The sequence below is a fragment of the Mus musculus genome, chromosome 17 (genome assembly GCF_000001635.26).
Source record: "Mus musculus strain C57BL/6J chromosome 17, GRCm38.p6 C57BL/6J".
NCBI classification, from domain to species: Eukaryota; Metazoa; Chordata; class Mammalia; order Rodentia; family Muridae; genus Mus; species Mus musculus.
In genome coordinates, this window is record NC_000083.6 from 74246577 (window position 1) to 74260072 (window position 13496).

Genomic DNA, 13496 nt, shown 5'->3' on the forward strand with positions numbered 1-13496 from the left:
ATGAAACACATCTTTAATTGTAGCTCACAGGAGACAAAGCAAAGGCAGCCCTGGTCTGCATAGTGCAGGCAGGCAGGCAGGCAGGCAGGCAGGCAGGAATGAATGAATGAATGAATGAATGAATGAATGAATGAATGAATGAAACAAACAACCAAAATCTATTACTAAGCTAAGAAAATTAATCTTTTTTTTTGAAAGACATGTCAGTTTCACTTCAAAGTTGAGAAAGGATTCAGGATAAAAGGAAGTTTTTGATTAAATTATTCTCAGAGTCCTCAAATTGGAAGAAATCACACAGGAAGCTATTTTATCCTTGGGCCAGTGTGAGTCAGACATAAGCTCTTCTTCTGTCCTCTGTCTTCTCCACCTTTTTAAGAAAGATTTACCTACATACTTTATGTATTTGAGTGTTGTGCCCACATGTATGCTGGCACACCACAAGAGGGTACAGGATTCCGTTATGTTGTGAGACACCAAGTGGGTGCTGGGAATTGAACTCAGGACCACTTAAGGTTAACAGCCAGTGCTCTTAACCACTGAGTCATCTTTCCAGCCCCTCTTTCTCTATCTTGTTAGCACTGCAACCCACATTTGTATCACATGTATCATCAGTACCATAAAGAGGGAGGGTCAAATTCATGTATTATTAAATGAACAAAACCAAAAGATGCCATTCTGTTCTATCACAGCAGAACACAAATAGTAATAAATTCTTTTATCAAAGTCTAATGTGAAATATGTATAAAATAGTAACTTGGGAACATTTAGGTACCTTGATTAATGCCAGCAACTACATGAACTAAGCATCAATGAATGACATTTGGCCAGGCATGGTGGCACATGTCTGTGCTCTATTAAATACTCAGAAGGCTGAAGCAGGGGACATGAGGCTAGCCAAAGCAACATAGTGAGATTCTATTTACAAAAAAGAAAAAGGGAAAGAAAGAGAAGACAGGGGAAGGGAGGGAGAGGAAAATCCCTTAATATGGAAGAGGGGGGAGGAGTTCTGGTTAAGAAATCAATTTCTAAGAGAAAAAAAAGTATGTAATATTTAACATCAGGATGCTTTTGAAAAAAATCTAAGGTATACAGTTAAAATATAAAATGATACTTTTAAAATGTCAGTCTCTAGCGAGGCATGGTAGCACACACCTCTAATCCCAGCACTCAGAAGGCAGAGAAAAGCAGACCTCTTCCGAGCTCCAGGCCAGCCTGGCTTAACAGAGTTCCAGAATAGCCAAGGCTACATCAAAAGACCATGTCTCAAACAATGACAACAAGAAGTCAATCTGAAGGCTTCTATTAATCTAATAAATGACAATGAGCATTGCATCAGCGATGGAACAACAGTGGTCTTCTGAGAGCCCAAGGTCTTCAACTGGGACCTGACTACTCCTTAGTGTTCCTTCTTGTCAAACCCAACCAATATAGAAGAGCTCCTACCAATCTGAATTAGCCAGCTGTTTCCCCAACAAATTCTTTCTAGTTTGGTAAAAACAAACCCACAACCAATCTAATGCAGTTCCAGAACTGATTTACAAAAACAAGAAAAAAGTCAAAATCCTTAGAAATGACATACAAAAGCCACAGAAGGGTAGATATTACTGAACCAGTTGGAAAGAGGCATATTCAAGATAATAGTAACCTCAAAATAGGTCTCTGCTAGCTAAAGTGCTAACAAAAGAAAATTAGCAAGGCACACTGGGGCTCATGCACACCTCCCCCCTTCCTTCTTTGCTCAATCCACACAGAGCAAGCCACTGCAACTGTTTAGAGGGAAAGAAACGCGCAAGGCTCGGTTCCCTCCCTTCAGTAACTACAAGGTGCTTTGCCTTTAAAGAAATAAACTCAGTATTGGTGTTCAGGCTGTTAGTGGATGGATAAAATGAATATATGAAATAGAGGACTGACAGGGAATCACATTTTCCTAGAAATAAGTACAGGGCACACACTAAAGCTCCTGAGAATTCGCCTCTGTGAAATTATTATAATGAATATGGTCTATGAGCACTTACCTGCATTTTTTTTCAACTACCTACTCCAACTAATGGAAGGTAAGTAATTTTCTGAAGGTGTTTCACAGGGAGGGAAAATATTTTAACTGAAGACTAAAAATATCATGGGCTTTTACTTTTCTTGTCCTACAAAGCTTTTTGAAAAATAAAAATTAAATTCAAGTTTCTGCTTAAAAGCCTCTTCAATTTCAGATTTTAGCTTTTTGGTTTTAGTAACAGCCAGGAAAGACTTTACAATTGTCAGTATGAAAAGGAATGTAATGAAATGTCCCATTTTTTAAATTCTTTAACAGCCCAAAACGATCTTTTGATATGATCATTCCACTCTCCTATGCTCTTACTTTATTTAAAGTCTTTCCTGAGCAGTCCCCTGAAGGCAGAGGCAGTCGAATCTTTGTGAGTTTGAGGCCAGCCTGGTCTACAAAGTTAGTTCCAGGAAGCCAGGACAACAAAGAGAAACTGTCTTGAAAAACAAAAAAACGCCGGGCGTGGTGGCGCACACCTTTAATCCCAGCACTTGGGAGGCAGAGGCAGGTGAATTTCTGAGTTCGAGGCCAGCCTGGTCTACAGAGTGAGTTCCAGGACAGCCAGGGCTACACAGAGAAACCCTGTCTCAAAAAAAAAAAACCAAAAAAAAAAAAAAAAAAAGAAAAACAAAAAAACAAGCACTATGAAATCATGTAAAACCTTAAAAATAAGAAGGATTGGGGGGAATAGGGGATTAGTATATGTGTATCAGTGAGGGCAGGGTTTGTATAGACTATGTCAGCACATGTAGAAGCCCGGTTTGACATCAGGTGTCTTTCTCAGGAGCTCTGCACTTTTTGAAGTCAAGGTCTCTAGTTGGAATTAGGACTCATAGTTTCAGCTGAGCTAGCTAACAAGTCAGCCCAAAGATCTTCCTCTCTACACACCGTCTGCCCTCCCAGCCCCCAGCACTAGGATGTGAGGGGCACACCACCACACCAAGACTTTATATGAGTGCTGGGGTTCCAACTCAGGTCTTCACTTGAGCAATCCTCCTAGTCCCTAAAACGGGTTTAAAGTCTCAAATGAACTAACAAGTTCTTGGACTCCTTTGGCCTCCCCTTGACTGTTAACATTTATGAATACACTAGTCTTACAGGTCCTTGATGAAATTTAACTATGTGTGATGTCAACCCTTCGATAGGGTGGTTTAACTTAAGCACCAGTTCCTCGGTGACCTTTCCCAATGCCTTTCCCATGCTTAAAATCAAATCACTCAAGGTCAGTGTATCAGTTGTCTTGGTGTGCTCTATAGTCTTAACAACACAGGACCCTGTAAAGGAGTACGCAGAGTTCAAAGTAGTGAAATGGAAGGAAGGCTTCTGCTCTCCTCACTGCTGACTGCACTTAAACTGCAGGAGTGAGCGAGTAAAACTCTCAGCGCAGCTTTCAGGGTAGGAAACCGACATGTGTGTGTCAGTAATCCATTCGCTGCCACACTCTTTTTCAAAGGCTAATTTCACCAAAATTCTTGACTCCTGTGAACACATCTTAACACCACATTTCAAAATATAGTCAAACCCTAGGGATCGATCCATAAAGCATCTCTGTAGATGAACATCATATCTCAAAGAAAATCACCTGTGTATTATGAGCTGAGAGCTGAAGTAGACATATCTTTCATGGAATATAACTTCCACTTTAAAAAAAATAATAATAACTATGGGCTGGAGAGATGGCTCAGTGGTTAAAAGCACTGACTGCTCTTCCAGAGGTCCTGAGTTCATTTCCCAGCAACCACATGGTGGCCCACAACCATCTGTAATGGGATCTGATGCCCTCTTCTGGTGTGTCTGAAGACAGCTACAGTATATACACGATAGATAGATAGATAGATAGATAGATAGATAGATAGATAGAAAGATAGATAGATAGATAGATAGATAGATACTTGCTGTACAGAATAAATTTGAAGCTTTCAAGTGAAAATTAAGTATGAACAAACATAATTTTGAAATTATACAGTGAAACCCTTGAAAGATCTGCACTGACTCTCAAGAAGCTGTTTTTATAAGTTCTGACTTAGTGTTAAAGAGAAACATTTCCTCTTTAACGGGCAAGGGTCTTGCTGCTCCTTTTTGGAACTGTGTATGTGTGTTTGAAGGCTTTCCTTCTTATATTTCAGCCACAAAAATGGATCATAACAAAATGAATACAGAAACAGACATGAGATCTGCACAGAGGTATCTCCTAGCTAAATTATATAATAATCCAAAATCTGGCATGGCAGCATACACCTGTAATGCAGGCACTTCAAAAGCTGAGGCAGGAGGACTGCTTCAAACTCAAGGCCAGTCTAAACTACAAAGGCAGATTCTTGTCCCAAAAACAAATAAAAACAATTAAAAAGTACAACAGATTTGTATTTGTGTGTGTGTGTGTGTGTTAGAATATATGTACAATATAAACATATATATATATGTATATATATATATATATGTTTATATATAGATAGATAGATAGATAGATAGATATCTGTGTTTTGGTTTTTGATACAGGGTATCTCTATGTAATCCTGACTATCCTGGAACTCACAGGATATCTTTCTGCCTTCCCAGTACTGAGATTAAAGGTATGTCCCACCAAGCCGGCTATATTTTGTAAAGGAAATATGAGAGTGATGCCTGCTTTCCCATTGTCTTTCATTATTATAAGAGGAAACATACTTGCTTCTCACTTAGTGTCTCATTTAGTTTACAATATTTGGGGACTAACAATATATTTCTAGAATAGAGGACTTTCTTACAATGTGTAAGATTCTGGATTTGACTTGCATCATCACACAAAAAAAGTCACCTTTGTTAATATGCAATGTTTTTATTATTTTGATAGTTTTAATTTTTGTTCTAATTCTTTTTAATGTTTTAGATTTATTTTATGTGTGTGTGTGTGTGTGTGTGTGTGTGTGTGTGTGTGTGTGTGTGTATGTTCACTATCTGAATGCCTGGTGCCCTTGGAAGTCAGAAGAGGCATGAGACGTGAGAGGAGGGCATAAAATCCCTTGGGACCACAGTTGCAGTTCTGAGCCGTCAAGTGAGTGCTAGAAATTGAACGTGGATACTCTGGAAAAGTAGCTAGTGCTCTAACTACTGAGCAATCTTTCCAGCCCATACAACTATTTCTACACTTGGAACTTTTTTATTTTTCATCATGAAAATTACATGACAATTCTTTTTTAAATATCGTTGTAAAACGTTTATTTTTAACTGTAGCTCATTAAGATCTCTTTTAATTAAACCTTTTTTCATATGCTATATTCTGATCATGTTCTTTTCTCTTCTCAATCCCCTCCCAGATTTCCCTATCTCCTTACCCAACCAACTTCATGCTCTTTCTCTCTTTTATTTAAAAAAGAAAAAAGAGAAGAAAGGAAAAGCAAAGAAACCAACAAAACACAGAAACAAAAATCAAAGCAAATAGTCAAAAGGCCAATAAAAAAATTTTTTAGATGTCATATCCATTATTTTTACTGTAGTAGTTTATAACTCCTTTAAGAATTTCATCCGTCCTGATTATATTTACACTCCTCACTACTTCTCCTATTGTCCATAAAACGCCACAAGCATACACAGTGTCCTGGGGCTTGCTGTGGTGGCTATGCAGTTAGTGATTTCTGGGGACACTCATCTTCAGTGATATGATCACTGTTAGTGACCATGTTCTAGTAAACTGCAGTCATGGCTAACAAGCAGCCCCAGTTAAACTCAATGAGTTAACAAAAGGAGCTTGGCAGACTGGAGTAAGAGTGCACATGGGATAAAGGAGGATCACATTAGGGCGGGGGACTTCGGTAAGCATCTCGCTCCTCACCTCTCCATCATCTCTGATGAAACGTTCTTGATGCTTGTGGCTCAGTCGGAACAGATTTGGAAAGATTCATTGTGGTGAATATTTTGAGTCCTGACCATTTAAACGTGATTGAGGGAACAAAGGATTTATATATTTTTTGTACGGTTTTTTCTTAAACTGTATAATTTTGTAAATAATTTGTTTGGTTTTTTTCTTTTGTGTACTAAAACTTCCAGTGTATAGATTTCAATAAGAATTGTTGTATTTTTGTATTTGGAGACTGCAAATGACAGTCACTTAGTGAAGCTGTAAGAAGAGTCTCAGTAGACTGACAGTTGAACAGAATGAGATTCCTTTTCATATGATTTTTTTTAACCTTAAGATCGACATATTTATGCACTCACTATAGAGAGAGTTGAGAATTTATTTGGCGTTTTAGTTATTGGGGGCAGAGGATGAACAAGAACGGTGCTAATATGAGAGATCATTTTTATTAAGGTTTTAGGTTCTTCCATATTCCTAAAAAAATAACTAAAATTCTTTTCCAATGTGTTTAACTTGAAAATGAATTTAAAATATGGATTAATTATACTATTATAAAACTTAAGATTAGCATAAAATAGCTGAATATGTGTATATCTCTCTTTATATGTGTATATGTATCTCTCTCTTTATCCTTTTCCACCAATCTCCAATTATTAGAATTTCTCTTCCAGGTGAACTCCACTCCATGACTTGTTTTCTTGGCATTTATATTTATAGAGATAACATTTAACATTTGAGGCAAATTCTGCTGTCCTAGTATGTAAACTCTCCGTGTAGCAGATCTGCAGAGAGAGCTGCCAGTGTGAACTGTCAGTAAGTTTCTAGATTTCTGCCCAAGTCTAAAAAAGGCTACCCCAAGGAATGCGGAATTTTTCTCAATTTCTTCTTGGAGCATTGGGAAAATGTCATCACCAGGTAAGATAATAGAAAAGTCCTTTTTCCATAGAAAAGATCGTGGTGATGGATCATTATTTCAATAAATAAATAAATCATGTAAAAAGGAAGGACTCCAATGCCTCATAATATAGTTCATTGTTTTATTTAATAGCATGGACTCACAATGTTCCCTCTTGATGTACAGTACGCCTGTATTATAGTCTTTACAAGACTGTGAGTGTGTATAATAGTATACAGAAAATAGTGTTGGATTTCTAACTGTTTGTACATTTAAATTCATATATGGAATGTTTGTTTTATCAATTACAATCGGAATTTCTAAGGAGAAAAAAATTTAGAGGAAAACAATATCATCTGTAAATGACTATTGTTTTTAAAAATAGTTTCCTTTTTAAAGATTTATTTATTATTATTATTATTATTATTATTATTATTATTATTATATGTAAGTACGCTGTACCTGTCTTCAGAACACCAGAAGAGGGAGTCAGATCTCATTACGGATGGTTGTGAGCCACCATGTGGTTGCTGGGATTTGAACTCAGGACCTTTGGAAGAGCAGTCAGTGCTCTCACCTGCTGAGCCATCTCACCAGCCCTTAAAAATATTTTCTTATGAAAAGTTTTACTTCATATAATAAACTTTCTTTCCAATTTTACACAAATGTATATTCTCCTTTTAGATGATGATGTGATATTTTCTCAAATAACTACAATGCCTCATAATGTAGTTCATTATTTTATTTAATAGCATGGACTCACAATGTAGCTCTTGGCTGGCCCCAAGCTTGTTATCTCCTTCCTAACTCAGCCTCCCACTGCTGGGATTACAGCTGTGCATCACCACGCCTGGCAATATTCAGTTTCCACAAAATACTGCATTAATTAAGCTGTTATATTTATTTAATTCACTGTTCAATACTGGATGTTAAAACATAATGCTACTGTTACAATCTTACTGCACTTAACCTTTTCCACTTTAGGACTCAGTATTAAAACTTTCATAAAATTCAAGCCAAAAGTTATATATTTGATTTTTATTCAGTATATATTGATCATTAAAATGATCTCCTAATTGATTTCTAAAATGCTATATACAATTTAGTGTCAATTAAACTTGTTTAAATACCTTCAAATGACCCCATTTAGCTATTAGAAACTACACACAAGATCTGATCACACAGTACATGCCACCTTCTCTCCTTACAAAGTGCATAGCTTCCCTCCTCCATGCCCCGCAGTGTCCTGAATACTCTCCAGTCTTCCCCCTTGCATAGTTCCCCTCCTCAGTGTCCCCAACACTCTCCACTCTTCTCCCTTTACTTCCCCTCCTCAGCCTGACCTTCCATCAGCTTGCTTAAGTCTCACTTTGCACTTCCCCCATTACAGACCCTAGACTTATTTATATCACTAAGCCAAACTAATTCTAAGGCATGCCTCTAGCATGACATCATCAATAAAAATTCAACCAAACAGAGAAAAGCTTAAAACACAGTGTTATTTAAAATAACCTTGATTATGGTAGACTTTCAGACCAAGGTTTAATAAAAATTTTCTAAAACCTTTTCAATTTAATTTCTCTTTATTGTTACAAAATTTTTGCTTTTAGTAACTATAAAAAAAATGATTAAAAAGAGCAAAGGAATCTTCATTTTTGTTTAAAATGTTCACAACTGAGTTAGTAATGTAAACTGAAAAATCAAATATTTAACTTTGTAGTAGTGTCAGAATGAAACATTTGACAACTAAAGACAAGGTAAATACTCAAGAGAAAGTACTAAGCTATTTCCTAGTAATTAAACTGAATACGAAGGAACAAGCAGAATGAATGTTACCATCACAACAGTCCCAAACTGTCCCTAATTAACTGCATACTTACGTAACAGATGGATCCACTTGTTTGTAAGCATGGGCAGCACAGGACCCACAGTATGTGTATCCCGCATGGCTACAAAGAAAACAGTTTTAAATTTAATCCTCAGGTTCAAAGTCCAGAGAGTCTAAAGAAAAGAAAACTTTTAGAAAAAGAATTTAACTATGATACATAAAACTGAATTGAGTACAAGATTAAAAATTAATTAACGATGCAACCTTTACAAGGTAGTAGAGAACACGCAATTGTTCCACACTCTATCCATTTATAAACTTGTAAAACATTTTCTAGCTGTTGGTTATGTAGCTCAGTGGTAAAGTGCCTGCTTGCATGTGTAAAGGCTTGGGTTTAATCCCAGCACAAATGGGAGTGGGGAAAGTGACAGCTAGTTTGGTTCTGAGTAAGAAAGAATAACATTTGGAGATATTCAATATTCAAGGCTTAAGTTGCTAATTCCTGATATTATGTAATCTGATCAGATATAATCTGATATTATATTATAGTAGACTGAAATCAGCAGTGTGTTATATTAATAGTACCAACCCAAATATCCTGCAATGATCATACATACTCCCCTGCCTTTAGCAGTAAAGAACTGAGTGTGAGTGTGTGTGTGTGTGTGTGTGTGTGTGTGTGTGTGTGTGTGTGTGTGTGTGTTATGGCTCTCGTTTTCTTTCATTGTCTTTCTCTTTTCACTCTCTGGCTTCAACGTTCAGTCAATTTTCTCATCACTTATAGAACAGCTTTGTCCTCTGATTATTTTTCTTTCTTGACTCATTTTTGCTACATCACTCCTATTGATCACTCCTAGACTCCACTTTATAGACAACGTTATATCACTGGTGGATAGTATATCTTCCATGGGATAAATGTTTTAACAACTAATTCTAAAGGAAATAAAAACTATGCACATTCATATGTACATAAGCTTTACTACAATGAAGTATCACAATTTATGAATAATGATAAAATATGTAATACTCTATTATAAATTCTATGTAGCCGATTGATTTTTAAGTTCTATGATAATGAACTCCTATAAACAAGCTATGATTGCAAAAATAAAGAATGGAGGGCTGGACATGATGGTGCATGCCATGAATCCCAGGACAACAGAGCAGAAGCAAGCACATCACGAGTTAAAGGTCAGTCTGGTTACATGGTGAATTCCAGGCTATCCACATCCTGCCTCATAAAGACCAAAGGAAACAAAACAAAAATAATGAACAAATCCAGTAGGCCCACACCTGAAGCCAATATATCACAAGACATGGCTTCATGCCTGCTTGCACTGCAGGACTATTCACAAAAGCAAACAAAGTAATGGAACCAACATAAGTGTTCATCAACAGCTAAATCTATAAAGAAAACTATATACACAAGTACATAAACATCTATTCTACCTTCAAAGAAAAAAGTAGCAAGGCTAGGAGATAGCTCAGTGGGTAAAGCTCATGTGTCAAACTGTAATGCCCAGAGCCTGTGCAAAAGCAGATACAGTAGCACACACAATCAAGTTTGGAGGTGGATACAGAAGAGTCCCAGGAGCCCAGAACCAGCTGTTCAAGTATGAAGCAACAGCAAATAAAAAAGACCCTGTCTCAAACAGTCAAAGACCAACACCCATAGAACCGGCCTGTAGGCATGTTGTGAGACGGTTTCTTTGTTAATGACTGATATGGGACGGTCCCTAGGTTGTATAAGAAAGCAAGCTGGTAAACAGCATTCATGATCTCTACACTTTAGCCCCTGCTTTGGGTTCTTGCCCCGCCTTTGCTCAGTAATGGGCTTTGATCTAGAAGTGTAAGACAAAACAAACCTTTTCCTCTCCAAGTTGTTTTTGGTCACTGTTTTATGATAGCAACAGAAAAAAACAAAATAGAACACCATCTCCCAACACACATAGAATTTTGTAAAACCACAGAACTCAAAGACTGTAGAAGCATAGTTATGGGGAGACAGTAACAAGAGTACAAGGCCTCAGTCAAAGGGTTATGTGGTAAATACAGCAACAGTTGAACACTGTGTGTTTCAATTTCACTCAAGACAAGAGATTCAGTGTTACCACTACAGATGTCAAACCTTTCAAGTGATGGATGGATGGATGGATGGATGGCTTGTTCATCGCATGTTACATTCAAACTAATAACATCACTCTGTCAACTTTGAACTTAAAAATGAATGGAATAATAAAAACACATGCATAAAGCTCAGTTTTTACCAACAATTTTACTAATTTTGATGATCAGATAATAGTTTTCCTACATAAAGAAGAGTTGTTATGGGCTAGAAATGTGGCTTGGTGATTAAGAGAGCTTGCTGCTTTTAGAGGACTGAAGTCTGCTTCCTAGCACCCACATGGTGGCTCACGACCACTGTAACTCCAGTAACAGGGAATCCAAGATGCTCTTCTGACCTCTGAGAACATGGGTTTGATCCCAGTAACACCTTTTTTAAAAAGATGAAATAAAATAAAAAGTCTACAAGGAGGTATTAATTACTATTCTATAGTAAAGTTCAAGGGATCGAGAAACTTTCATACTACAGCTTTTTGAGTGGTAGGTGGAGTCTGACATCAAGTCATAATATAGTATCTATTATACAGAGTATTTGCATATAAAATGCTTAGCAGTAGAATACTTACATACCAAACATTAACCTAGGTGTTCTCGTATTCTCTCTGTGTGTGTATGTGTGTGTGTGTGTGTGTGTGTGCACATAGGTGTGTTGCACGTACATGTATGTACATTTGCAAGTAGAGGCCAGATGTCAAGTATCTACCTCAAGCAATCCACATTTTTTTAAAGATATATTTGTTCATTTTATGCTGCATATGCTCACAAAGGCCAGAAAAGGGCATTGCATCCCCTGGAACTGGAACCAGAGGCAAATGTAAGTTGCCCAACCCAGGTAAGGAGCACTACACTCAGCCAGGTAAGGAGCACTACACTCAGCCAGGTAAGGAGCACTACACTCAGCCAGGTAAGGAGCACTACACTCAGCCAGGTAAGGAGCACTACACTCACCCAGGTAAGGAGCACTACACTCACCCAGGTAAGGAGCACTACACTCAGCCAGACAAGTAAACAGCCCTAAAACCAAGCCATCTCTCCGGCCCAACATTTAACTGTTAATCCAATACACACCCAGTTCTATCAATAAGAAAGATGCTAAACATTAGCAAAAGCCGTCTAAAACTTACGGTGCAATAATGGCTCTAGCAGGTCTTTTCGTAGACTGTACTTGTGAAAGCCAACCTTCCAGCTGAGCGTTCAGCTGAGGTCCTATGAAAAGACAAGTAGAAAAAAGGAGTCAGCAAAGCAACATATTACAGATAACATACATGTAGCAAAGTCTTCACTGCACCTACACAGTATCAAGATAACGTCTTGGGCAATAGACTCATCAGTCTGCAGGTCTAAAGTGTCAGTTTATCAAGCTGTAGACAGTTACCAAGCCAGATGAGAGGGCTGAGTATCAACAAAGTAAAAGTTCTTAGAAGTGTCTTCATACAGATCAAAAATTGACAATTTGAGGTAACATTTAAACAGGAAGCAGAATAATTCTAAGTAAATGAAAAAAGTGTAACTAAGTGTACTGCATTTTCACAGCACCATTTATTTGGTCACTGAAACGACATCCTGTGGCCTATAAAGGCAGACAACCCAAAACCCAACTGTATCTTTGATGGGTGGATTATTTAATGGAAACTAAGATAACAAATTTCCTTCTGTGGAAGAAAGAAAGAGAGAGAGAGAGAGAGAGAGAGAGAGAGAGAGAGAGAGAGAGAGAGCGCATCCATGTAGGTTAAAAACTCCCACACGCCGGGTGTGGTGGCACACGCCTTTAATCCCAGCACTTGGGAGGCAGAGGCAGGCGGATTTCTGAGTTCGAGGCCAGCCTGGTCTACAAAGTGAGTTCCAGGACAGCCAGAGCTGCACAGAGAAACCCTGTCTCGAACCCCCCCCCCAAAAAAAACTCCCACACCCAGTGACCCATACCCATTCGTTCTACTATCAAATTAAACTAACAACTTCATTACTACAAAAAGTTCAATTTATAATAACTCACTCTCTTCAAATCCTATCTTTCTACTTTCTACTTTACTAGTTTAAGAATCCACTGACTTCAACAGACTTCAAGACTTTTTCCACATCCTCCATCTGCCTTGTTCACGTCTTGTCTTGCCCAAGGTGAAATGGAACCAGCACTGCAATCATTCCCCTCATGTGGCCTCACTGTTCATTTTTCCTTCATTCCATCAACAGTTTAAAGCCAACGTTTCACTTAACACAGTACCTCTATCTGAACAACTGAATGAAGCTAGAGACACTGCTTGCTACACCCGTGTTAGGACCTGAGCAGGAATTCCCTGAGCCATGTAAGAAAGCGGCAGCACAACTTGTCTGTGATCCCAATGCGGGCTGGTAGGTAACAGTGGGAAGATACCTGGAAGCTCCCAGGGGAGCCACCAAACAGCAAGCAAATAGCAAAAAGGAGCCTGTCTCAAACAAGGCACAAAGGAAGGACTCATACCCAAGGTTTGGCCTGACCTTCACACACAGTGGCATAAGCAAACCCAACACAATAAACAAATTAAATTAAATAGTAACACTGACGTGTGGTTACGTTTAAACTTTTAAACTATAACCAGAGATTTCAGCTTTCCAAAAATGTCAGATCCCTACTCATGTTGAGAAATCTCATCACATTAGTGTATTTGATCTCATTTTAATCAAGAATTGAATCAGACTTTCCTCTTTCACTGTAAACCTCAAAAACCTCTTTCATTCTTTTTCTCATTTCCTTTAGGAAATAATTATACCTTTCACTTGTTCAGACAATAATCAG

At 37.8% G+C, this 13496-nt stretch overlaps 1 protein-coding gene across 6 annotated transcripts in view; it reads right to left on the reverse strand.

The window, feature by feature from the left end:
• Nucleotides 1–13496, reverse strand: part of Memo1 (mediator of cell motility 1) — a 108919-nt gene that overhangs the window by 59813 nt on the left and 35610 nt on the right. For all 6 annotated transcript variants that reach the window (XR_385387.4, XR_003952211.1, XM_011246713.3 and 3 more), the window contains 2 exons: nt 11848–11929; nt 8652–8720 (listed from right to left, as the gene is read on the reverse strand). Coding sequence is in view for 4 of the 6 variants with exons in the window: in XM_030250140.1 (XP_030106000.1) it covers nt 8652–8720; nt 11848–11929 (151 nt within the window). In the remaining 2 variants the exon portion in view is untranslated. The remainder of the gene's footprint in view (nt 1–8651; nt 8721–11847; nt 11930–13496) is intronic.